The 22,704-nt window shown below is 33.7% G+C and overlaps 2 protein-coding genes across 4 annotated transcripts in view; one reads left to right on the forward strand and one right to left on the reverse strand.

The window, feature by feature from the left end:
* Positions 1 to 9,712, forward strand: part of LOC138329541 (uncharacterized) — a 35,468-nt gene extending 25,756 nt beyond the window's left edge. For all 3 annotated transcript variants that reach the window (XM_069276605.1, XM_069276607.1, XM_069276608.1), the window contains 8 exons: positions 73 to 226; positions 539 to 697; positions 1,001 to 1,176; positions 2,012 to 2,092; positions 2,378 to 2,455; positions 2,980 to 3,173; positions 4,851 to 4,937; positions 5,434 to 9,712. In XM_069276605.1, coding sequence (XP_069132706.1) covers positions 73 to 226; positions 539 to 697; positions 1,001 to 1,176; positions 2,012 to 2,092; positions 2,378 to 2,455; positions 2,980 to 3,173; positions 4,851 to 4,937; positions 5,434 to 5,657 — 1,153 coding nt within the window. In that variant the 3' untranslated portion in view covers positions 5,658 to 9,712. The remainder of the gene's footprint in view (positions 1 to 72; positions 227 to 538; positions 698 to 1,000; positions 1,177 to 2,011; positions 2,093 to 2,377; positions 2,456 to 2,979; positions 3,174 to 4,850; positions 4,938 to 5,433) is intronic.
* An 852-nt stretch (positions 9,713 to 10,564) lies between these two features.
* LOC138329542 (SAP30-binding protein-like) lies at positions 10,565 to 22,655 on the reverse strand. The gene is made up of 10 exons (XM_069276609.1): positions 22,174 to 22,655; positions 21,876 to 21,979; positions 21,617 to 21,656; positions 19,825 to 19,913; positions 18,155 to 18,246; positions 17,631 to 17,691; positions 16,827 to 16,878; positions 13,787 to 13,845; positions 12,920 to 12,968; positions 10,565 to 11,858 (listed from the first exon to the last, which is right to left on the reverse strand). The coding sequence occupies exons 1-10, from the start codon at positions 22,421 to 22,423 to the stop codon at positions 11,704 to 11,706; spliced, it is 951 nt and encodes a 316-aa protein (XP_069132710.1). The 5' UTR covers positions 22,424 to 22,655; the 3' UTR covers positions 10,565 to 11,703.
* Between the last annotated feature and the right edge of the window lie 49 nt (positions 22,656 to 22,704).

A 22,704-nucleotide genomic window follows, 5' to 3' on the forward strand; every position in this document is an offset into this window, starting at 1 on the left:
AATGAAATTTGAGTTATACAAGTTTGACTTCAGTTTTTGAGTGTTACTAATCATATCTATGAACTGTGACAGGTGTATAAATGGCAGTACTCTACTCCACACTGCAGCCTACTACGGCAACGTCTCCGCAGTCCGTGAACTCATACAGCTTAGAGTAGATGTAAACATCCGAGACTACAAAGGTGCGACAGCTCTCCATCGTGCACGAAACAAAGACATTTTAGAGGTAGGTGTAACAGTTACATGGCTGGACTTTACTTTGTAAGATGCAACAACTTTCCATACAGTCAACTCCTGTTGTGCTGAAGTTGGCAGTTTTCATGTCAAATGTTACTCAATTTATTGAGACTGATCTGGTCATGGTCAACAGAATGCTTCAAATTCGAACAACTAATAAATGTAATGAAAAATGAGATATCCAAATGCTTTTAAAAACATTTTTTTGAAGATTTTGACTTCTCCAAATGATTTAATTAATTTATCTTCCAAAAAGAGGAAAAAACAAAGCTGACATTACCAATGTACGACTTGTTACCAGGTGTTGTTGGAGTCAGGTGCCAGTGTTGACGCCGAGGACGGAGAAGCAAATACTCCCCTCCATGTTAAGTGCTACGGAGAGACTAACGCTACATCAGAAATACCATCTATTGAAGTGCTACTTGCCAGGAATGCCAACCTTGCCAGGAGAAATGTTCGGGTATTTAAGACCAAAAAAATATTTAATTTTAGTGCTAACAGTAGATTTGAATTATGTCCCAGATTAAAAAATATAAGATAATAAGTTTAAGACAAAATTTCTTTTTGGAAATATTTTTGGTGATCCAATGACCTGTCCATTTTGTAATAGAGCTGTTTGTTTCAAATACAGGGTGAGATTTAGTAAATTTGCTTTCTGATGAAACTTAACGAAGACAATTTAGCTGTGTGTACATAGAGATGGCTAATATGTTACATATTTTTCCATTAGTGTTTGTGCTGATTAGACTTGTTTGTATTTCAGGGCCTTCTGCCTATACATTGCTGTGCTATGCAGGGCCGTGTAGATGTTATACGTCGCATGGTGCAGGCGGACACAGAGAACAACATTTCTAAGGCCATTTCGAGTGAGGACGATAAGAAGCCGCCTAGTCTGTTACATTTGGCCATCGCTAATGACTTCATAGAGTGTGCCAAATGGTATGTCTGTGTTTTGTTTACATTATCTCCCCTTCATTTGTTTAATGTTTTGTTTACATTATCTCCCCCTAAATTTGTTTAATGTTTTGTTTACATTATCTCCCCCTAAATTTGTTTAATGTTTCGTTTACATTATCTCCCCCTACATTAGTTGAATGTTTTGTTTACATTATCTCCCCCTACATTAGTTTAATGTTTTGTTTACATTAATTCCCCCTACATTAGTTTAATGTTTTGTTTACATTATCTCCCTCTACATTAGTTGAATGTTTTGTTTACATTATCTCCCCCTACATTAGTTGAATGTTTTGTTTACATTATCTCCCCCTACATTAGTTTAATGTTTTATTTACATTATCTCCCCCTACATTAGTTTGATTTTTTGTTTATATTACATTATCTCCCCCTACATTAGTTTAATGTTTTATTTACATTATCTCCCCCTACATTAGTAGAATGTTGTTACATTATCTCCCTCTACATTAGTTTAATGTTTTGTTTATATTACATTATCTCCCCCTACATTTGTTTAATGTTTTGTTTACATTATCTCCCCCTACATTTGTTTGATGTTTTGTTTACATTATCTCCCTCTACATTAGTTTGATGTTTTGTTTATATTACATTATATCCCCCTACATTAGTTGAATGTTTTGTTTACATTATCTCCCCCTACATTTGTTTAATGTTTTGTTTACATTATCTCCCCCTACATTAGTTAAATGTTTTGTTTACATTATATCCCCCTACACTATTCACTGTAGTGTTTACTTTCCTACTTTAAGAATTATTTAGCTATATGCATACATGTTTTGTTTGTATTGTCAACCTCTAGGTTGTCCACCAATGGTTTCTACTTCAAGAAAAGAGAACAAGACATTTTACTACGGAGAATCATCACCGAACAGATCACACTGTAAGTTGATCTTTTCTTCAGTTTAAAACTCTTGATTTAGTTCAGTGAATTGCGAAAGGTACTATTTTGAAATATTAAGTGTATAATTTAAGTCTGATTTAAAGGTATGCTTTGCAGTTTTTTGCTTAAAACTGTCAGGTCTTGGTTCATTTTTTTTCTTAATTTGTATTTCTGTGCATGTTTCTTTCTGTTGTTAATTAATTATTTATTGTTGTGGTACATAATAACTATCATGAGATATTTTCATTTATATTTATATTAATTAGAGATATTTTGTTTCCATAGTAACGACAGAGAGGGTGCTGTGAGGTTCCTGTTAGAAAATGAAGCTGACCCCAGTCCTCGCTATCCTGGTGGAAGCACGTAAGTGGAAGCATTACATCTTTTCTTGATGTTAGACATGTAGAAGTGCTGATGTCATATTAGCACATCTTAGATCTTATTCTGTTTTGCATCATCTCAACGCCAATTACCGTGACAAACTTTGCAGGTGTGGCAGACTGATGCATACAATTACATAATTTATTTACTCAAATTTTACCCCTTGAATTTTGTCATAAACTTTACTAGAATAAGAATTAACAATTGAACACTCAATTTTTAGTATTTATGCATAACAATAATTCATTATTCATTTGATATGTATAAGTGACTATCACATTGCTTATTTCCATGTTTGATTTATTTTTGAGTATATCATGGCCAATTAGAATGCATCAGAATCAAATGTCAGAGTGTTTTACCTGTAGATTGTGAAATTAAATTGCTGTGGAAACATTGTTGGACATGAAAACGCCAAATTAATTTGGTTTACAATATACAAAAATGTCTAGTTACTAACAGGATGAGACAATGATTGCAGCTTGAATGATAATTTCTATTTTCAGGTGTCTACATTACGCGGCTGGTCTGACCGGGTCATCAGATGTCCTGGAGCTCCTACTAGACCATGGTGCTGAGGTGGATCCTGTCGACGATAACGGATGCACACCATTGTTTTTTGCTACACAGGCAAACAATCAGTTTGCTGCATGCATCCTCATAGAACAGAATGCTAATGTCAGACATAAAAATAACCAGGGTAAGTTCTCTTCCATCCTCATAGAACAGAATGCTAATGTCAGACATAAAAATAACCAGGGTAAGTTCTCTTCCATCCTCATAGAACAGAATGCTAATGTCAGACATAAAAATAACCAGGGTAAGTTCTCTTCCATCCTCATAGAACAGAATGCTAATGTCAGACATAAAAATAACCAGGGTAAGTTCTTGTCCATCCTCATAGAACAGAATGCGCTAATGTCAGACATAAAATAACCAGGTAAGTTCTCTTCCATCCTCATAGAACAGAATGCTAATGTCAGCAAAAAACAGGTATTCCATAGAACAGAATGCTAATGTCAGACATAAAAATAACCAGGTAAGTTCTCTTCCATCCTCATAGAACAGAATGCTAATGTCAGACATAAAAATAACCAGGGTAAGTTTCTCTTCCTTCCTCGTAGAACAGAGTGCTAATGTCAGACATAGAAATAACCAGGGTAAGTTCTCTTCCTTCCTCGTAGAACAGAGTGCTAATGTCAGACATAGAAATAACCAGGGTAAGTTCTCTTCCATCCTCATAGAACAGAATGCTAGTGTCAGACATAAAAATAACCAGGGTAAGTTCTCTTCCATCCTCATAGAACAGAATGCTAATGTCAGACATAAAAATAACCAGGGTAAGTTCTCTTCCATCCTCATAGAACAGAATGCTAATGTCAGACATAAAAATAACCAGGGTAAGTTCTCTTCCATCCTCATAGAACAGAATGCTAATGTCAGACATAAAAATAACCAGGGTAAGTTCTCTACCATCCTCGTAGAACAGAGTGCTAATGTCAGACATAAAAATAACCAGGGTAAGTTCTCTTCCATCCTGGTAGAACAATCCACGGAAGATTCTTCTAAAGCTATCAGGTAAATTTTGCTATTTCAAACTGACATTTAATACTCTTTAAAAGAAATGGAATATCTTAATGAATTCACTTGTGAAAGTGTGCATGCTGAGGTACAGCAGTCAAAGGAATTCTGGGATATTTTGGCTGATTTTTTAATATCCTGGTTAGGTATAGCCCAAAAACTAAAGCTTTAAGAGTGCAATTTTTGATGGTTTAACTATCACGATATAAATAATAAGAACCAAAAAAAAAAAATAGAAAATCAAAAACAAAAAAAGGCAAAGAGATGCTTGTAGCATTTTGGGTATAAATAGCTACAAAATTTGTTCAAATGAATTAACTTGAGCTTCTATCATGGTCTCTTGGCCCAAAAAGGCTTAAACCTTTGGATTGCTTATTTGTAACCAAGAGACCCAGTGAGTTGTCTGATAGTTGGTAATTGGAATTTTGGGTGAAATGCTACCAAGTTTGATCTTGCTACTTATAACCCTCATTCAGGACAAGGGACACCAAAAGCTTTAAAAATCATTAAACAACTTCTTAACTAATACAAAGTTCAGAAACCTTATTGAATGCTTCATTGAAGGACTAATTAATCCAAGTACATGGTATCAACTTTTATTCAAGGTCACAAGACTTAACTTAACATAAAAATGTGTAAATGGTAAGAGGCAGTACAGCAAGTGTTTTCACTATGAAGCAGGTGAACTATTCAAGCCAATCATCTTTTACTTATTCCTGTCACAGATTATTTTTTATGTGTTCTGTCCTTTAAAATGTTCTTGTTAATATTTCATGCTTTATTTGGTTTCCATCAGGTTTGACTGCATTTGATTACATTGTGGATTTCGAGGAATGGATTGAATGTGGCTATTTTGAAGATGACATAAAAGCTCGACTGAAAGGTGAGTTTATAACACATTCACAGCAAAAATAACTTAAATTTAAACAGAATGAAAATAGTTTGTTACAAGATACTTACGATTAATGTCTTTGATCTGCTGAGTCAATCATCTTTAACAAGAGTCAGCTATTAGCAAGGAAATGTTGATGACCCACTTAATATTATGGCCATTATGGTAATTTTTGGGTTAACAATATATTTTGGGATTTGCAGGATGATATTGAGATTGGGAAAATTTGACCCACAAAAATAAATGATAGCTAAATGATACATATTCTTATCACCAGATGGTGTCACTAATTTAGTTCATCATCGCCAAAATGCTTGAAGATATACTGTTACTTTCTCTTAACATGTCACAACCCTAAATCACCTAAGCTGTTGATAGGACAGACTTATAAACTGAGTGGTTAATTACATTCTACTGTGTTCTGTACTCTATGGTTTGAGTTACACTCAATGAGTCTGGCTTTAATACATTCTGTTGTGTGTTGTAGCCTACAGTCTAAAGCATGCCCGTGACCTCATCAGGGCCATATCTAAGAAGGTCAAACCAAACCAGCTTCATAGTTTCCCCGAGATGAGGATGAGATCAGGGTTATCTACCACGTCATTCCAGCCCACGACCAGTAACACCATGTCCAACTCTCACTTCTCCAGTCAACTACCATCCATCCACCGGCCTTCAACAATATCTACAGCCGGTTACATCAAAAACTGACCGTCCATCCACTGGCCTTCAACAATATCTACAGCTGGTTACATCAAAAACTGACCGTCCATCCACTGGCCTTCAACAATATCTACAGCCGGTTACATCAAAAACTGACAGTCCATCCACCGGCCTTCAACAATATCTACAGCTGTTTACATCAAAAACTGATCGTCCATCCACTAGCCTTCAATATCTACAGAAGCTTACATCAAAAACTGACAGTCCATCCACTGGCCTTCAATATCTACAGACGCTTACATCAAATACTGACCAGCCTTCAATATCTAGAGCCGGTTACATCAAAATGTGTTAGTCATTGCCACTACTAACTGATCTTTAGACTGATTTTCTAAGCAAACAAGGTGGTGTAGAGATGATTTCAAAAATGAACAAAATCACCAGTTGTTTTATATTCTGAGCTTGATATTGTGATAATCAGAAATTTTCCCACAAAACTATTTGTGATCGCCAATTGTTCCACATAAGGACAATTAAATCAGTGATATGGGAAGAGAGATTTGTTTTATAGGAAACCTTTATAGAGATATTGCAGCAGCTAAGTTGATGTATAAAAGTAGATTTATTTACACTTTTCTTTTTTATTAATTTTAAAAACTTAAAGCTAGTTGTTGATAACATTGTGCCAATATTTCATAGAATTTTGTTGTCTATTTTTGTTGTTATTTTTGCTAGAATTTCTATATCTCAATTTACAGTATTATCAATTAATGATAATTAGCATGTAGATTTTCTAATAGCACTATTTATTTTTTGTTAATACTAAATATATATGTAATCATGGGACCAGTATTTGATAGTTGTTTTATTTTAATACTATTATGTTTATGTGAAGTATGTGGGGAACATCAGTACAGTACATATCTTTACATCATTTTATATGTTATGTGTTGACTCCATGAGGAAGACAGCGCTAAGGACAGATCATTTGTACACAGGCATATATATATATTTAAATTTTACAATATTGCATGATTTGTAGGTAATATTTCTGATGTTGTTCCATTATGGCTTTAATTATAACACTTTTGGATTAAGGCATGTTTTTATCTCTACAAAAGGTCAAATAATAGAAGAATGTTAAAAATGAAAAGACATGTAAAAAGTGTTTATTATAATTATATAACCAGTTTGATGTTATGTTTTCGAAAATCAGAATACAGTACTCTAGAATGTAGTGTTTTAGTTAAATTAGAGTTAAAATTTCTATGTAAAATATTCAGAAATCATAGATATTATTAGTGTGGCATATGCTTACATGTATAGAGTTTAAAGAAATTATATTGTCAAACATTAGCTATACCAGTGCCTATACCTGTTAGGAAGTTTTGCCAATTTCTGTACATAACTTATGTCAAAAGTCCAGCATTCTAGAGAGTTATTGATACCTTCTCTCTTGTGCTTGTCATGAGATACAAGTTTTTGCATAATTTCATAGAAACTCAACTCCATTAGAACTCAGTGAATACAGTAGCTGGTAACTGTATTTGTATAAAATGTCATTATGATTGCACGCCCTTCATTGTGAATTTATATATTTGTGATTACATAAATGTTGGAAATAACAAGACTTGAAATATTGTGGTTAACAATATGTAGATAAAATCAAATGAAATGTAAATACTCCCAACTCCGTCCATATCACTCTGTCCACTTCTGGCAACTACCTAGATCCAGGGACATAATTATCATTAATCCATTGTTTTATTCATTTCTTTGTTACATCTTTTTAGACATATTTTTAAACATATTTTTATATCATTTTTCCATAAATCTATAGCTTTTTCCACTTGTTAATTTTTACATTTTTATATTTGTTACTTTTTTTCATCAGAATATTGTTTGTTTTTTTATATTTATATTTCGCCAAATGAAGTTTTCTTATGGTAACCATTGTGATACTTTTTGACAATGGTTTGACATATCAAGTACTATAGTACTGCGATCATGGCAAACACTGGTTTGATCTGTCATGATGTGCTTGGTATACTGAATGAATAAAATATTTGTGGGTATTTGTTTTTAGTGGTTTGGAGCTTTCAAAAGAATTCAAAATATCTTTGCTAAGTCTTTGTAACAAAAATTACAATCAAATGAAAAACACATTTTTTAAAATTCTATATTCATTGTTTCATAGCAAGCAAAAAATAAATGTTTCTACACAACAAAAATTTCATGAAATCGTCTCTGCAACTAACTCTTAGCTTTATAACAGATTTTTCTGACCTTAGATGACCTGTAGTTATCCTTAATGGCTATTGAGATCGGTGAACCTTGAAAGGGGCCAATTGCTAAATAACCATAATAATTGGTTAGCTGTTACTTTTAATCATCTTTGTATCATCGAGAAGCCGAAATAACTGTTGAAGTTTTAGATTGAATTGGATGTCAATGAGTTTAAATGTTTTAATTTGTAATCAAATTGTACTTTATTACTTTAAAATTTAAATTTCGGACATGAATTAATAATGATATTTGATACTTTTATACTGGTACTGACTATCCTATTAAATTATTATCCCTTGCAAAGCCAATCCAAGGACTCCTGCATTTTCTATCCCACATAACTCATTCAGTAGCTTACACAGAAGTGATAGAGTGGAAACCAAATTATTTATAGATGTGTAACCCTGCTTACTTTATATACCAGTATATAGTTTGACTGGCTATGGATATATAACTGCGTATCGGTATTAATTGATCATTAAATTTTTGGTATTGTGCAATGGCTTGCAGGAAGCTTTAAATAAGAAAGACGTTAGTGTTGTAAATAGAGGAGAGAAATGAAGCCAGACTTTTTATATTTTATTAGTACAGTATTATATCTACTTTTGTCTTCAATCAACTTATTAGTATATTGATAAGTAATTAATGGGTTTGTTCTGTTGGGTTTTTCTAGGAATAATATTCAAAACTGATTTTTTTCATTACAGAAAATGCATTGAAGTTAATCATAAATGTGATTCAAGTATGAAAACGTTTTTGTTGCATTTGAAAGTGTTAACAACATTTAAGATTGTTTAAAGTGCTACTTGTGTAGAGATGGAACATTTTATACAAGTTATAATAGCCATACCGTAGTTAAAGATGCTCCATTGCCGACAGCATAAATGATACTCATCATTTGAGTAATAATTGGTGTTTAATCGTGTATATATGTGTCTAATCAACACAAAAATAATATAAAATTATTTATTTTGTTTTTGGTGCATGCACCAGCAGTGTTTCCATATGGGATATAGTGCCACAGAATTTTTTCAGGATGCAATTAATTATTTTTAGTATAGTTGTCTTGAAGTAAAATTAGAAACTCAAACTTTTCAATAATGGTATAGTGTACAGTAAGTAACTTTTGTAACTAATGAAAAATACTAAATCGTCTGCTCCTGTTTTTGATAGAGAAAACATTTCATTTGTCATTGATGGAGCATCTTTAAGAGGATAAATTATTTATTGTGTACATCCATACAAATCAGAGATGTTGTAATCTCATAATCATTGATAAAAAGTAGAATAACTTTTGCATTCTACTATATGATGTCATAAGCATTTATCTATTAAATACAATTGATATGTAAGTGACAATTACCCATTTCTACCATATTTTTTGAATATTTTCTCATTTACTTTCAAATCAATGGTGATTAATTTTAAATGCGGTTACTATTTTAAATTAGGTCTAAAGAGGATGTGTACTAAGGGGTATACAAGGTAAAGTCATTCGAAAGGATGTTCTCTACCTGAGGTTAACTTATTTATCCCTGAAAAATCCTAATAAACTCTTCCAACCTTTGAAGAGTTCAAGTGTATCTTCAGAGGCGGTTGTGTTATTAACAGGGGACTGAAGTGATGGTCAAATAGCATTTCTGTTGAAAAGCCCTAGTATTTATGTTATCAGATTCATACACATAATAATTAAATGCATCGACAATGTTGTTTATGTACTGGGGAGTATTTGCTCACTTTGTGAATTATTTACACAGTATTTATATTATTATTTGCTTTTGTCACAGGAGCACGGCCATTAAAATAATAAAAATAAAGCTAAGTTGTGTTGTCTTTGAAATTCTTGTTTATATAATTTAAGAACAGAAGATCTTCAGATAATATAGACTACTATATAAACACACTTGTCTTAGCGGTAATTCTATTTTTGTGATGATTGTGCTAATTACATTTTCTGTATATAATTATATGGCAATTATGGTAATTCTGTGGTTTCATCATGGCCCTAACCTGTGCAGGATCACATTTGCACTAAAATTTGATTATAACAAACTAGTACAGCTACAGTATCTGTGTTTGCATGTTCAGTGCAACACAAATTAATTGAAAGGACAGGTTGTTCAAAAGATGATAAAGCAAATACACTTTGTCAAAATAACTTGGGAATCTATTCTTTTCTTATTAACTCTCCAAATGCAGATATGAGCATAACGTTTGCAGCCAATGAAAATTTTCACTTTTCAACTTTTGAATAACTGTCCCTTTCCAGTATACAGTCACTATGGCTAACCACTACTATAAAGTATGTCTGAACTGTTGTATCTGGATTGTAAACTTAAATGCCTCCACAGTATAACATGACCAAGCCAACTTAAATTTTACAGAAAACAGTGCCATGTTTGAACTAGCCATAGCTGCTTAGTTAAACAATTGAGTACTAGTATAAACACAATACAAGTTGGCTCTTAATACAGTCGACAAATCTTATTATCTTAGGTTGATAGAATCATGGATGGATAATAATTTGAGATACAGGAATATTCAAGGTATGTACCCATTTACATGTATTTTGATATATACATGTACGATGAAAATTTTGGTCGGAACTTTGACGGGGTCAATCAATAAGTAAGAGATACTATTATAAATAACAACGATGACAACAGTGATTTTCATATAAAATTTAGATTTGTATTCAACCATTTCACATAATTTTGATGATAAGTAGATTTGACATTGTTCTGATAATAATGACACTGAAGTAGCCATACAATGGACCATAAACAAACCTATGCACATATACACAATCCCTTAAAACAGCCATACATACATCGTCCTACTATGTTAAATAGGACTACCTAACAGAGAGTAAACAGTAAATCATCTTAAATGCATTAGACGATGAAAGGCAGATATATAAAGTCATGATCATTATACATTATCAGCATTGTCATTGCTACTTATGTCCATAACATTAATCTTCTTACAGAAAATCATTTTAACAAGTCACCAATATCAAAGCATTATAGATAAACCTTTTGATAATGGCTATCATCTTTCAAATGAAAACTTACGAAGTTCCAGTCTTTAATTCAGTCTACTTTACCATCATTTGACTCTATTAGTATCGTCCTTTAGCCCTCCATTATGTTTCTACCATTGAGAGAGAACACTTTTAAGATTACAAGTACATGTATTTTGTTGATTTAACAGATCTTTGTCTAATGAGTAAATACAGCTATAATACAGATATTTACATGAAATTCACTGTATGATCAATTCAGTTCATGAATGATTAAACTGACAAATACGACTGACAATGTTTAAGAAATTGTGACATTCAAACAAGAAATTGTGATATTCACAAGCTAAGTATAAATCTTCTAGATTCTATACCTTGTAATTGTTATTAATAGACATACACACAAACACAGGTAGGATTCTTGTAAGTTTCATCTCCATATGTTATTGCATTGTTCTGAACACTCTGAGTGACCCGTTCACAAAGACTGAAGGCATTTGTACAACATCCTTCTAAAAACATCAGGTTTCGTCAATCACCAGGAATGACTGATTGGGGGTCACTTTGAAGTTTCCCACTGGCCAACAATTTCATTTCTATGTGAATACTTAATTACCGGTACCTATTCAGTCACCAAGTAATGTTGTCCACTGACTTATGTTCAGATCATTTTAAACTTTATCACAATTAACAGCCAATCTTGACGTCTGACACTGCTAATAAGGGATCCTTTTAATAGATTAATGTTAGAAACTCCTGCTGACCGTTGTCTTGGCGTAGACCTGATCACTTAGAGGATTTCTTTGTTATACTTCCATGAGCAGGAATGACAGTAGATTTGGTCCCAGTGGCAGTGAGATTAATCACGGCAGGGTTGATCATACCTGGGATGTTGATGACACTAGGCTGAGCATCCCATTTACTTTTCCTCTTCTTCTCATCTAAGGATATACAGTTACATGTGTACTGTTACAAATACGATAAAACCCTGACAAAACATCAAATCTTATGTGGATGGCATTAATGTATATATGTTTATGACCAAAAAACCCTGACAAAACATCAAATCTTATGTGGATGGCATTAATGTTTTTATGTTTATGACCCAAAAAACCCTGACAAAACATCAAATCTTATGTGGATGGCATTAATGTTTATATGTTTATGACCAAAAAACTCTGACAAAACATCAAATCTTATGTGGATGACATTAATGTTTTTATGTTTATGACCAAAAAACCCTGACAAAACATCAAATCTTACATGGATGGTATTAATGTTTTTATGTTTATGACCAAAAAACTCTGACAAAACATCAAATCTTACATGGATGACATTAATGTTTTTATGTTTATGACCAAAAAACCCTGACAAAACATCAAATCTTACATGGATGACATTAATGTTTATATGTTTATGACCAATATCAACTCTAATAAAATCTGAAAATCATTATATACTTTTTTTCAATTTTTATGACAGAAGGATTGTATACACTGTACACTATCTGGATCAAAACTTCACCCAGTTCTATAATTATAACCCATAAATGTACATAAAATGATATACAGTGAACCCTAAATCCAGACACTCTCATTCTAAGCCCAAACCATCCGGATTAAGAATACATGTATTCCAAACTGCTGAATTCCGTCTTTTTAGTTATTAACCAAATATGTTTCCTGGTATTTTAGTCTGGATTGTGAGTTTTCCAGACTATTGACTTTCACATTATCGCAGGTATACTGTAATCCTTTAATGTATTCCTAATGCATTTTTTCAATATCAGAATCTAATACAAGGTACAACCAGATTCCACTTAATATAATATTTATAAACATAATATTCTTTTTTTCTTTATGTAACGTTGAAGTCTCTTTAACACTAACTCTAAAGTACACCTAAATGGTTTGGGATATCAATAATGATAAATTTGAATAAACTTGTTTTGTACTGCCAACCAATGGAGTCTAAATGGATGTTAGATTTATATGAATCCTACCTGATGGTCCATCTGACGAAGGTTTCTTTGTTCCAACTACAAACTCAATCTGTTAATAAAAATAATACCATTTATATATACATATAAGTATAAATGCACATTTTTTTTTAAATCTTGATACTTTATAAAAACATTGATAACAGGCTTTAAGATTAAATTTTCTCTAAATGGGTGCAAGTATGAAAACCATGCATTGACTGAACTTTGTTGTTTTTGAGAACAAAAGAAGAAATGTCTGCCAACACCCCATATAAAATAAAAGCTGGACATGAAATGGGTAGCACACATCTCTCCTATTTTATGATCAGACAAATGACATCAGCTTGGTATAAAACTTCAGCTTTAACAAGCCATGTTGAAAATAATATATGAAAATTTTAACATTTTTTTTGATGACTTTTAAGCTAAGATAATGAGACCTATTTGGCAGTGTATGCACACAAGATTTAAGTCACTTAAGTAAAATGCCAGCCTTGTCAAGTTATCAGTATCAATAACATAGCAAACAGCGGGATGTCACTATATACATGTTTCAATGAGAAAGGGAGAAGGTTCAAGCAGAAGCAATAGGTTATCATTAAATAGGCCAATATAAGAGAAAATTGTAGTAAGAGTAGTCTACAAAATGAAGAGTGTGCACAGAAAATACATAACCAATGTTCAAAATAAAAGTAAGATATATTTTGTTTATTTATCACTTAGTTCAGATGTATATGTTGATGCTATTTTAAAGTTCATTTTATTTCAATACTTTTTTGTTGATATTCATGTATTATTTGGAGAGAACTAAAATGATAATAGTCAATGCCTGCTGTTTGATCCTTTTCCGTCTTTGAAATAAATTTTGATGAAATAAATGTATTGTACCTTTGTTCTGTCTTTCTTTTCTTTCTCTCGTTTATTTACTTCGATTGTTTGGGCTTTATCTAAAAACAAAATATAGAAATTAGTCTATCTGTAATACAGTTTCAACCATACAAATGGTTCCATTTGTGATTCTAATTCTCAACAATATCTAAGCCACTACATGTACTTATTTTAAATATGTAACTAATATTCTCATTAAGATGACTACAGTCATGTGACAATAAAAGCTAGAAAAAATAAAAACGCTTTCTTCATGTGACAATAAGGTTCTGTGGCTATAACTTAGTATCATTCACATAAAAACCCACACAAAAACACCTCGCATTTGATTTGAAGGTCACGTAACAATAATTGATGTTCTGTGGCTATAACTTAGTATCATTCACATAAAAACCCACACAAAAACACCTCGCATTTGATTTGAAGGTCACGTAACAATAATTGATGTTCTGTGGCTATAACTTAGTATCATTCACATAAAAACCCACACAAAAACACCTCGCATTTGATTTGAAGGTCACGTAACAATAATTGATGTTCTGTGGCTATAACTTAGTATCATTCACATAAAAACCCACACAAAAACACCTCGCATTTGATTTGAATAATTGATGTTCTGTGGCTATAACTTAGTATCATTCACATAAAAACCCACACAAAAACACCTCGCATTTGATTTGAAGGTCACGTAACAATAATTGATGTTCTGTGGCTATAACTTAGTATCATTCACATAACAAGAGGCCCAAAGGGCCTTAACGGTCATCTGACTACCTTGGCAATAGTAAAATTAATTATATATGGTGTCACTTTGTCAGGACCATGTCAGGATCATTTTCAATTTCTTTCAACAAATTTTATTTCAAACAAGAGGCCCAAGGGCCTTAACATATAGGAAATTAATTAGATATAGTGTCATGGTAGCCATCTTCGATTTGTGATCAACCAGAGATGTAACAATACTTTGTCGGGACCATGTCAGGATCATTTCATGCAAGTTTCAGCCAAATCGCACCGGTAGAACTTGATAAGAAGTTCAAAATGTGTTTTCAAGATGGCCGCTGTGGCAGCCATCTTGGATTTCAGATCAACCCGAAAAATAACAACACTTTATCAGGACCAAGTGAGGATCATTTCATGCAAGTTTCAACCAAATCGCACCGGTAAAACTTGATAAGAAGTTCGAAATATGTTTTCAAGATGGCGGCTGTGGCGGCCATCTTGGATTTCGGATCAACCTAAAAAATAACAACACTTTGTCAGGACCATGTCAGGATCATTTCATGCAAGTTTCAGTCTAATCGCACCGGTAGAACTTGAGAAGAAGTTCAAAATGTGTTTTCAAGATGGCGGCTGTGGCAGCCATCTTGGGTTTCGGATCAACCAAAAAATAACAACACTTTGTCAGGACCATGTTAGGATCATTTCATGCAAGTTTCAGTCAAATCGCACCGGTAGAACTTGAGAAGAAGTTCAAAATGTGTTTTCAAGATGGCGGCTCTGGCGGCCATCTTGGATTTCGGATCGACCCGAAAAATAACAACACTTTGTCGGGACCATGTCAGGATCATTTCATGAAAGTTTCAGCCAAATCGCACCGGTAGAACTTGAGAAGAAGTTCAAAATGTGTTTTCAAGATGGCGGCTGTGGCGGCCATCTTGGATATCGGATCGACCCGAAAAATAACAACACTTTGTCGGGACCATGTCAGGATCATTTCATGCAAGTTTCAGCCCAATCGCACTGGTAGAACTTGAGAAGAAGTTCAAAATGTGTTTTCAAGATGGCGGCTGTGGCGGCCATCTTGGATTTCGGATTGACCCGAAAAATAACAACACTTTGTCGGGACCATGTCAGGATCATTTCATGCAAGTTTCAGCCCAATCGCACCGGTAGAACTTGAGAAGAAGTTCAAAATGTGTTTTCAAGATGGTGGCTGTGGCGGCCATCTTGGATATCGGATCGACCCGAAAAATAACAACACTTTGTCGGGACCATGTCAGGATCATTTCATGCAAGTTTCAGTCAAATCGCACCGGTAGAACTTGAGAAGAAGTTCAAAATGTGTTTTCAAGATGGCGGCTGTGGCAGCCATCTTGGATTTCGGATTGACCCGAAAAATAACAACACTTTGTCGGGACCATGTCAGGATCATTTCATGCAAGTTTCAGCCAAATTGCACCGGTAGAACTTGAGAAGAAGTTCAAAATGTGAAAAGTTAACGCACGGCGGACGGCGCACGGCGGACGGCGGACGGCGGACGGCGGACGGCGGACGACGACGGACGAAACATGATGACTATAGGTCATCCTGACCCTTCGGGTCAGATGACCTAAAAACCCACACAAAAACACCTCGCATTTGATTTGAAGGTCACGTAACAATAATTGATGTTCTGTGGCTATAACTTAGTATCATTCACATAAAAACCCACACAAAAACACCTCGCATTTGATTTGAAGGTCACGTAACAATAATTGATGTTCTGTGGCTATAACTTAGTATCATTCACATAAAAACCCACACAAAAACACCTCGCATTTGATTTGAAGGTCACGTAACAATAATTGATGTTCTGTGGCTATAACTTAGTATCATTCACATAAAAACCCACACAAAAACACCTCGCATTTGATTTGAAGGTCACGTAACAATAATTGATGTTTTGTGGCTATAATTAGGTATCATTCACATAAAAACCCACACAAAAACACCTCGCATTTGATTTGAAGGTCACGTAACAATAATTGATGTTCTGTGGCTATAACTTAGTATCATTCACATAAAACCCACACAAAAACACCTCGCATTTGATTTGAAGGTCACGTAACAATAATTGATGTTCTGTGGCTATAACTTAGTATCATTCACATAAAAACCCACACAAAAACACCTCGCATTTGATTTGAAGGTCACGTAACAATAATTGATGTTCTGTGGCTATAATTAGGTATCATCCACATAAAAACCCACACAAAAACACCTCGCATTTGATTTGCTATTTCACTATTCTTGACCATATGTAGTGTTATTTTCTTACCTAATGCATCATAAAAAGACTCTTTCCCCCATCTATGTGGATCAAAAATTTCCTGAAAAGAAAAAAGCTGTTGTTTATTCTAGTGTATAAAATGTACATGTAAATAATCAATAATTATATGAGATTTCATTCTGAAACACTAAATTAACACCTGGATAAAAGCTTTGAATTGTCACAGTCATAAAATGTTTTTATGAAATAATAGTGTTTCCCACAGCCCCGATTAGCATGGCACCGTGCCGTGCCCTTTTTACCTGACGCCATGCCCCTATAACCTTACGCCTTGCCCTGTTTGTCCCCAGTACATTTTTACTAAACTACCAAAATACCAGGCAGTAGTTTGATAATGAAGTAAACAAAAGTGGTGTGACCACTCCTTGACCCCCTGATCAACACCCCAGTGGCCCTAATTAGCAGCCTTGGGCTATTTCCACCTTGGCTAACAAACATTCATTAATTTTAGAAGAGAACAATACAGCTAGTAGTGAGAGTGTAAGAAATTTATTAATCATCAAATTCTGACTTAGTGATATATATAGGAAGTGAATTACCACAATTTAACAAAAGAATTGTGTATTCCATTGTTACTCATTACAGAGTTATCTCCCTTACAGAAAGATATTGATTGTGACATCATTATTTTGTGAGTAAAAATCAGTTTAAATAATGTCATATTCTCAAAAAATTATGATGTTACACTTATACAAACATGGCAAAACAATCAATACCTACCAGCAAGGGCAGATAACTTTATTATATCTCATTAAATATATTTCTATAAACTACTCAATATAGAACACTTACAGGTGGGTAATTGGTGCCCTTTTCGTCTATACCACAATATTCTATAAGTTTCTCACATATACTGGAAAATAAAGGTATATCAAACAATATTAGTTTTGTATGAATGTGAAACAAGCTAAATGCTGCATTTTTGTTGAAGTAACGCTTTTAAAATAAAATCATAATGGTATTACATAATTATCTGTCTACAGCAAAAAATAATTGATTACTTTAAATGATGGAACATAGATCCTACAGGTCAATTAATAATTGCCAAAGAAATATTCTGTATTTTATTATTACAGAGTTATCTGTCCTTGTGGGTAGGTTCTGATTGTGACATCATGTGTTTGCAAGCGTAATGTCATACTTATCAGCGAAAATTACGTGAATTTTGCTCATAAAATAATGTCACGATTGATACCTATCCGTAAGGAATGTGACTCTGTAATATGGAAAGACAGAAAACATTGATCATAAATGTAAACTAGGTAAATTGGTCATGAAAAGTAAATCAATAAGGAATGTAAATAAATATGTAATACCTAGGATTACGGAAGTCTTTCCTCCTTTCTATTGACGCTACCATATTGAGTCCATCTCTTCGCATTTTCTCATACAATTTAGAAATCTTATCCTGAAAGAAAAAAGATAACATTTATGATTTGAAGGCCCACTACCTTTCCAAAACTAAAAACAAGAGGCCCATCAAGAGTAATTCTGTAATTTAGTAAATAGTGGTTCAAAAATCACAAAGACAAATTGACCCCACGATTTGTTTAACTTTGAATCCCAACCATATAATGATGCTATAGATACCATACAAATATGCTATCCAATACAGTTTCGGAGAGAAGTAATTTATATGAAAAAACTAACCTAATTAACCTTTTTGACCCTGCCCCTCAGGCCCCCAGGGGGTCAGCCCCATCATTTGTACAATTTTGAATCCCCATCCTATACGCATGCTACCATTGCATTATGAGTGCTATCCCATGCTTAGTTTCAGAGAAAAAGTTGTTTATATGAAAATGGCCAAATTGACCCCCTTTGGCCCTGCCCCTCAGGCCCCCGGGGGGTCAGCCCCATCATTTGTACAAGTTTGAATCCCCACTCTATAACGATGCTACCATTGCATTATGAGTGCTAACCCATGCTTATTTTCAGAGAAGTTGTTTATATGAAAACAGCCAATATCTCCGTAAAGTACTGTCGAATCAAGCTGATTTTCGAACTCGTCCAAGATATTTCCATTGTTAGTCTACATACAAAGTTTCATTCAGCTTGGTTTATATATACTTAAATTATCGCCTTCACAAGGTCAAATAATAATTATTAGAGCAAAGGGCAATAACTCTGTAAATTACCATCAAATCAAGCTGATTTTCGAACTCGTCCGCGATCGTTCCACTGTCAGTCAACAAACAAAGATTTATTAAGTTCAATTGATATTTACTTAAATTATCGCATACACAGGGTCTAATAATAATTATTAGTGCAAAGGGCAATAACTCATTGGAATCCAGCTGATTTTCTAAGTCTTTCCAATATTCATCTATCTATAAAGTTTCATTAAGTTTGGTGCATATTTACTCAAGTTTTCACATTCACAAGGAAATGTTAACGAATGTCACACGATGCACAACAAAGGACAAAAGACTATCGCAATAGGTCACTATGACCTATGGTCAGGTGACCTAAAAATTAAAAGCCTTTTGGAAAGGTAGTGAGGCTTTATAAACAGATTTTAAGGAAACCCTTCACTATTGTATCCATATAAATGAGTTGATATCCATGGCAATAGCAATTTCTAATGCTGTTTTCATTAAAAGCTAGCCTGTTTCATTGATAAGTTTTTGACATAACATTGGTACAGCATGTACTGTTTTATCCTATATCAAATATTCTATTCCAACTTTCTTTTGCGTTTCTATACCTAACAACTTTTTCATGGTGATTAAATTTTGTGATTTTGACTCATGAGGTTTTAATGTACACATGTCTTATGCATTTTCGCAGCGACTCATTTTGCGATTTCTAATCGTCCGCGAAATACCCAAAAAATCAATCGCTCCCAAAAAATAGGTTGATTTACAGTAATGGTTAACCCCAAGATAATATATTATTATTTGCTCCTGGAGACAGTTCGTAATGTTCTACAGAAATATTTTTTTAGAGTATGTAAATGTTTCTATCAGTTGCCACATATTTGTACCTGTAGATGTCGAGGACATTTTCCTGCAGGCTCCGGCGGAATTTCTATCTCATCTGCTGCTTTATTCAGCACGCTTCTTGACAAAAGAGCTGTTAACAATGAAATAATAGAACATTCATCTTAAATTGTGCAAAAGTGTAAACATCAATTCATATACATATATTTACATATGCCCCTATATAATCAACGGGAGGGGAGTTGCGTTCAAATTAGCGTAAACGCAATGACGTATGAATACAAACGCAGTGCAGGTTCGGACTACTTCTAGTTCACGCTTCGATAAGATTTTGCGTCATAAGTTGACGGATTTTAAAATAACAATAAAGAGTTTTTATTAGATCCAATTAAATATGTATTTGACATCAAAACAAAACATGTGTTCAAGCATTGTAACGGTAATAAACTACAAAATGAATCGCTGTTCGGGGCTACAACCGGGGGGCTTTCCTCATGAATGTTCGGGGAATCCCATAGTTACGTCAGATGTACATGTGTGTACGGTCACTCATCTCACCTAAATATACAGAACATCTGATTGTCGGTGAATAATTCTGGGAGCGTCTAAGCGAACAATAGGTTAACAGATCATATACAGGTTTCCAGAAAAAATCATTACAGGTAGCCTATCCGAAACAGTATCATCAGCTTAATGGCCCCGTCTTTGCATTCAAAATAGGCCTACACACATGCAAACACTTGTCTATCCTCCGTACAATAAAATAAAAGTCATGACTGCGAAGAATTTAGTGTATATCGCGTTCTTAGACCGATACATACATGACAAACATTCAGCAGCTCAACGGTCATACCATCAATAGGCTTTATCACAGTCACTTTCCTCGGTTGAAAATCAAATATGGCGGCTCGCTTCACTTCGGACCGCATCACTACCCTGACAACGCTACATACCGGTAGTCGTTCCGCCTTGGTTATCTCAATTTTTATTCGAAATGGACATTATTAATATATATTATCAAATTGAAAAAAAAAATATGTTGAAAATAATTGAAAAGTGTCATTGTTGTATTTCAAACCAAACTACAGCTATAACATTCAACAATCGGAACTATATCTTCGGTCATCCTGACTACCGTAGTTACCCAACTTAGCAACCATCACCGTTTTAAATTGTACGTAAAGGTAGATTTATTTATGTAAATATATAGATTGAACAGTGTTTTGATTGCGTTAAAGGTGGTATGAACGCAATGGGATACAGACATATTCTACATGTAGCGCTAACGCGCTACATTGAATATGTCTGTATCCCATTGCGTTCATACCACCTTTAACGCAATCAAAACACTGTTCAATCTCTATATGTATACTGTATTTGACCCAATAAGGTGCCCTGTCCAAGCCATCTATATACATGCACCTCTTCACCTTTTTGAGGATTCAAATGTCACTTTTTGACTTAATTACAGACTGAAACTATGGAAACAGTGAATATCTTTCTATTTCATTTTTTTTGTTATATGATTTAAGACTTATTTTGTGTAATAATTGTGCAAACTGTTAGTCCAAATTTGGTCCTATTACGGTAAGCACCCATTCATTTTTCATTTTGCCTTTGATGCTGATTGGGTGAAAAACAATATAAATAAAAAAATAGTTCCAATATTTTCCAATCGCTGATTTGTAATCACAGAACTAGAAATCAAAACTAAAAGCTATTATATCAAATTCAACACATCTTCATAAACATGATCACTTTAATCAGTCTGATCTTTGCATTTTATACTAGGATACTTTGAATAAAAAAAAATCAAAATACAAAATTACAACTTACAAGCTTGTTCTGGGTTTAAGGAAGAATTCAGATCATTCTCCTACAAGGAAAACAAAAGTGATTGAACAGATGACTATCTAAATAAAGAGTAAACAATTTATAAAGAAAAAACATTTAATTAATTCACCATCTTATATTGATCTATTAATTTATACTTTATTACCTGGAAGTGAATTGTATTTCCTGTTTTGACTTTTTAATTGAACTGCAGTTTGATGTCAAATGATATGCTTCTTTATGTATATGATAATCACTTTACCTTTGACACAAGATCTTCTTCTTCCTCTTCATCTTCTTCTTCATCAGATTTTTCTTCTTCATCAGACTCTAGGTCATCTTTAGCATAAGACACCAATCTAGTAGCTGTAATGAATCAAAACATATATTTAACATACTGATACAGAGTTAAATATCTAACAGAACTGAAAATGTTATAACCAGATGCTGAGGGTTACATATTCAAAGTTGGGATTATTGTGAAAATATTAAACATTTAAACCACAAACAGATAGAGTGTAATTTAGTAAATAATCAAAAAGATTAATGTTAATTATCACGTTTTCTCTTCAGTGGTTTCTTTGTTGGCTCTCTATCAGGCACACTTGAGCCAGAGTTGTAATCTTCATCCAAAACTGGTCTTGAAGATGGTCGTGAGCCTGGTAATTCAGTCTCTTCGTCTGAAATATTATCAATCGCAGATATGGAAGGCGAATCAAGTTTTTCTTGTTCATCATCAGAAATCTCTTCGTCGGCCCTTCCATACATAGCCAGCGAAGACATCGCGCTTGAGCTATCGTTCCTTTCCATTATGTCTATCTTATCAGCGAACACAGGTTCGTCAGCAACTTATCAAATTAAGTCTTCAGTTACAGTATATGTTAAACTCATTTCAGCAAAATATGTCTGTACGGTTCTTCACATACTGAAGAAATTATAAAATCGGTAGTAAGAATAATTTCTCGGGATCACACTCGTATTTTTTTCTTCAGAATATGTCGAGGTTCAAAACGAAGCTTTCGGTTCTCTTTCGTCAATTCGATTTTTGTATCTTTCAAAGTAAAAGAGTTCTTGGAGTTTCTTGTTTCCGG

This window comes from Argopecten irradians, chromosome 8, assembly GCF_041381155.1.
Source record: "Argopecten irradians isolate NY chromosome 8, Ai_NY, whole genome shotgun sequence".
NCBI classification, from domain to species: domain Eukaryota; kingdom Metazoa; phylum Mollusca; class Bivalvia; order Pectinida; family Pectinidae; genus Argopecten; species Argopecten irradians.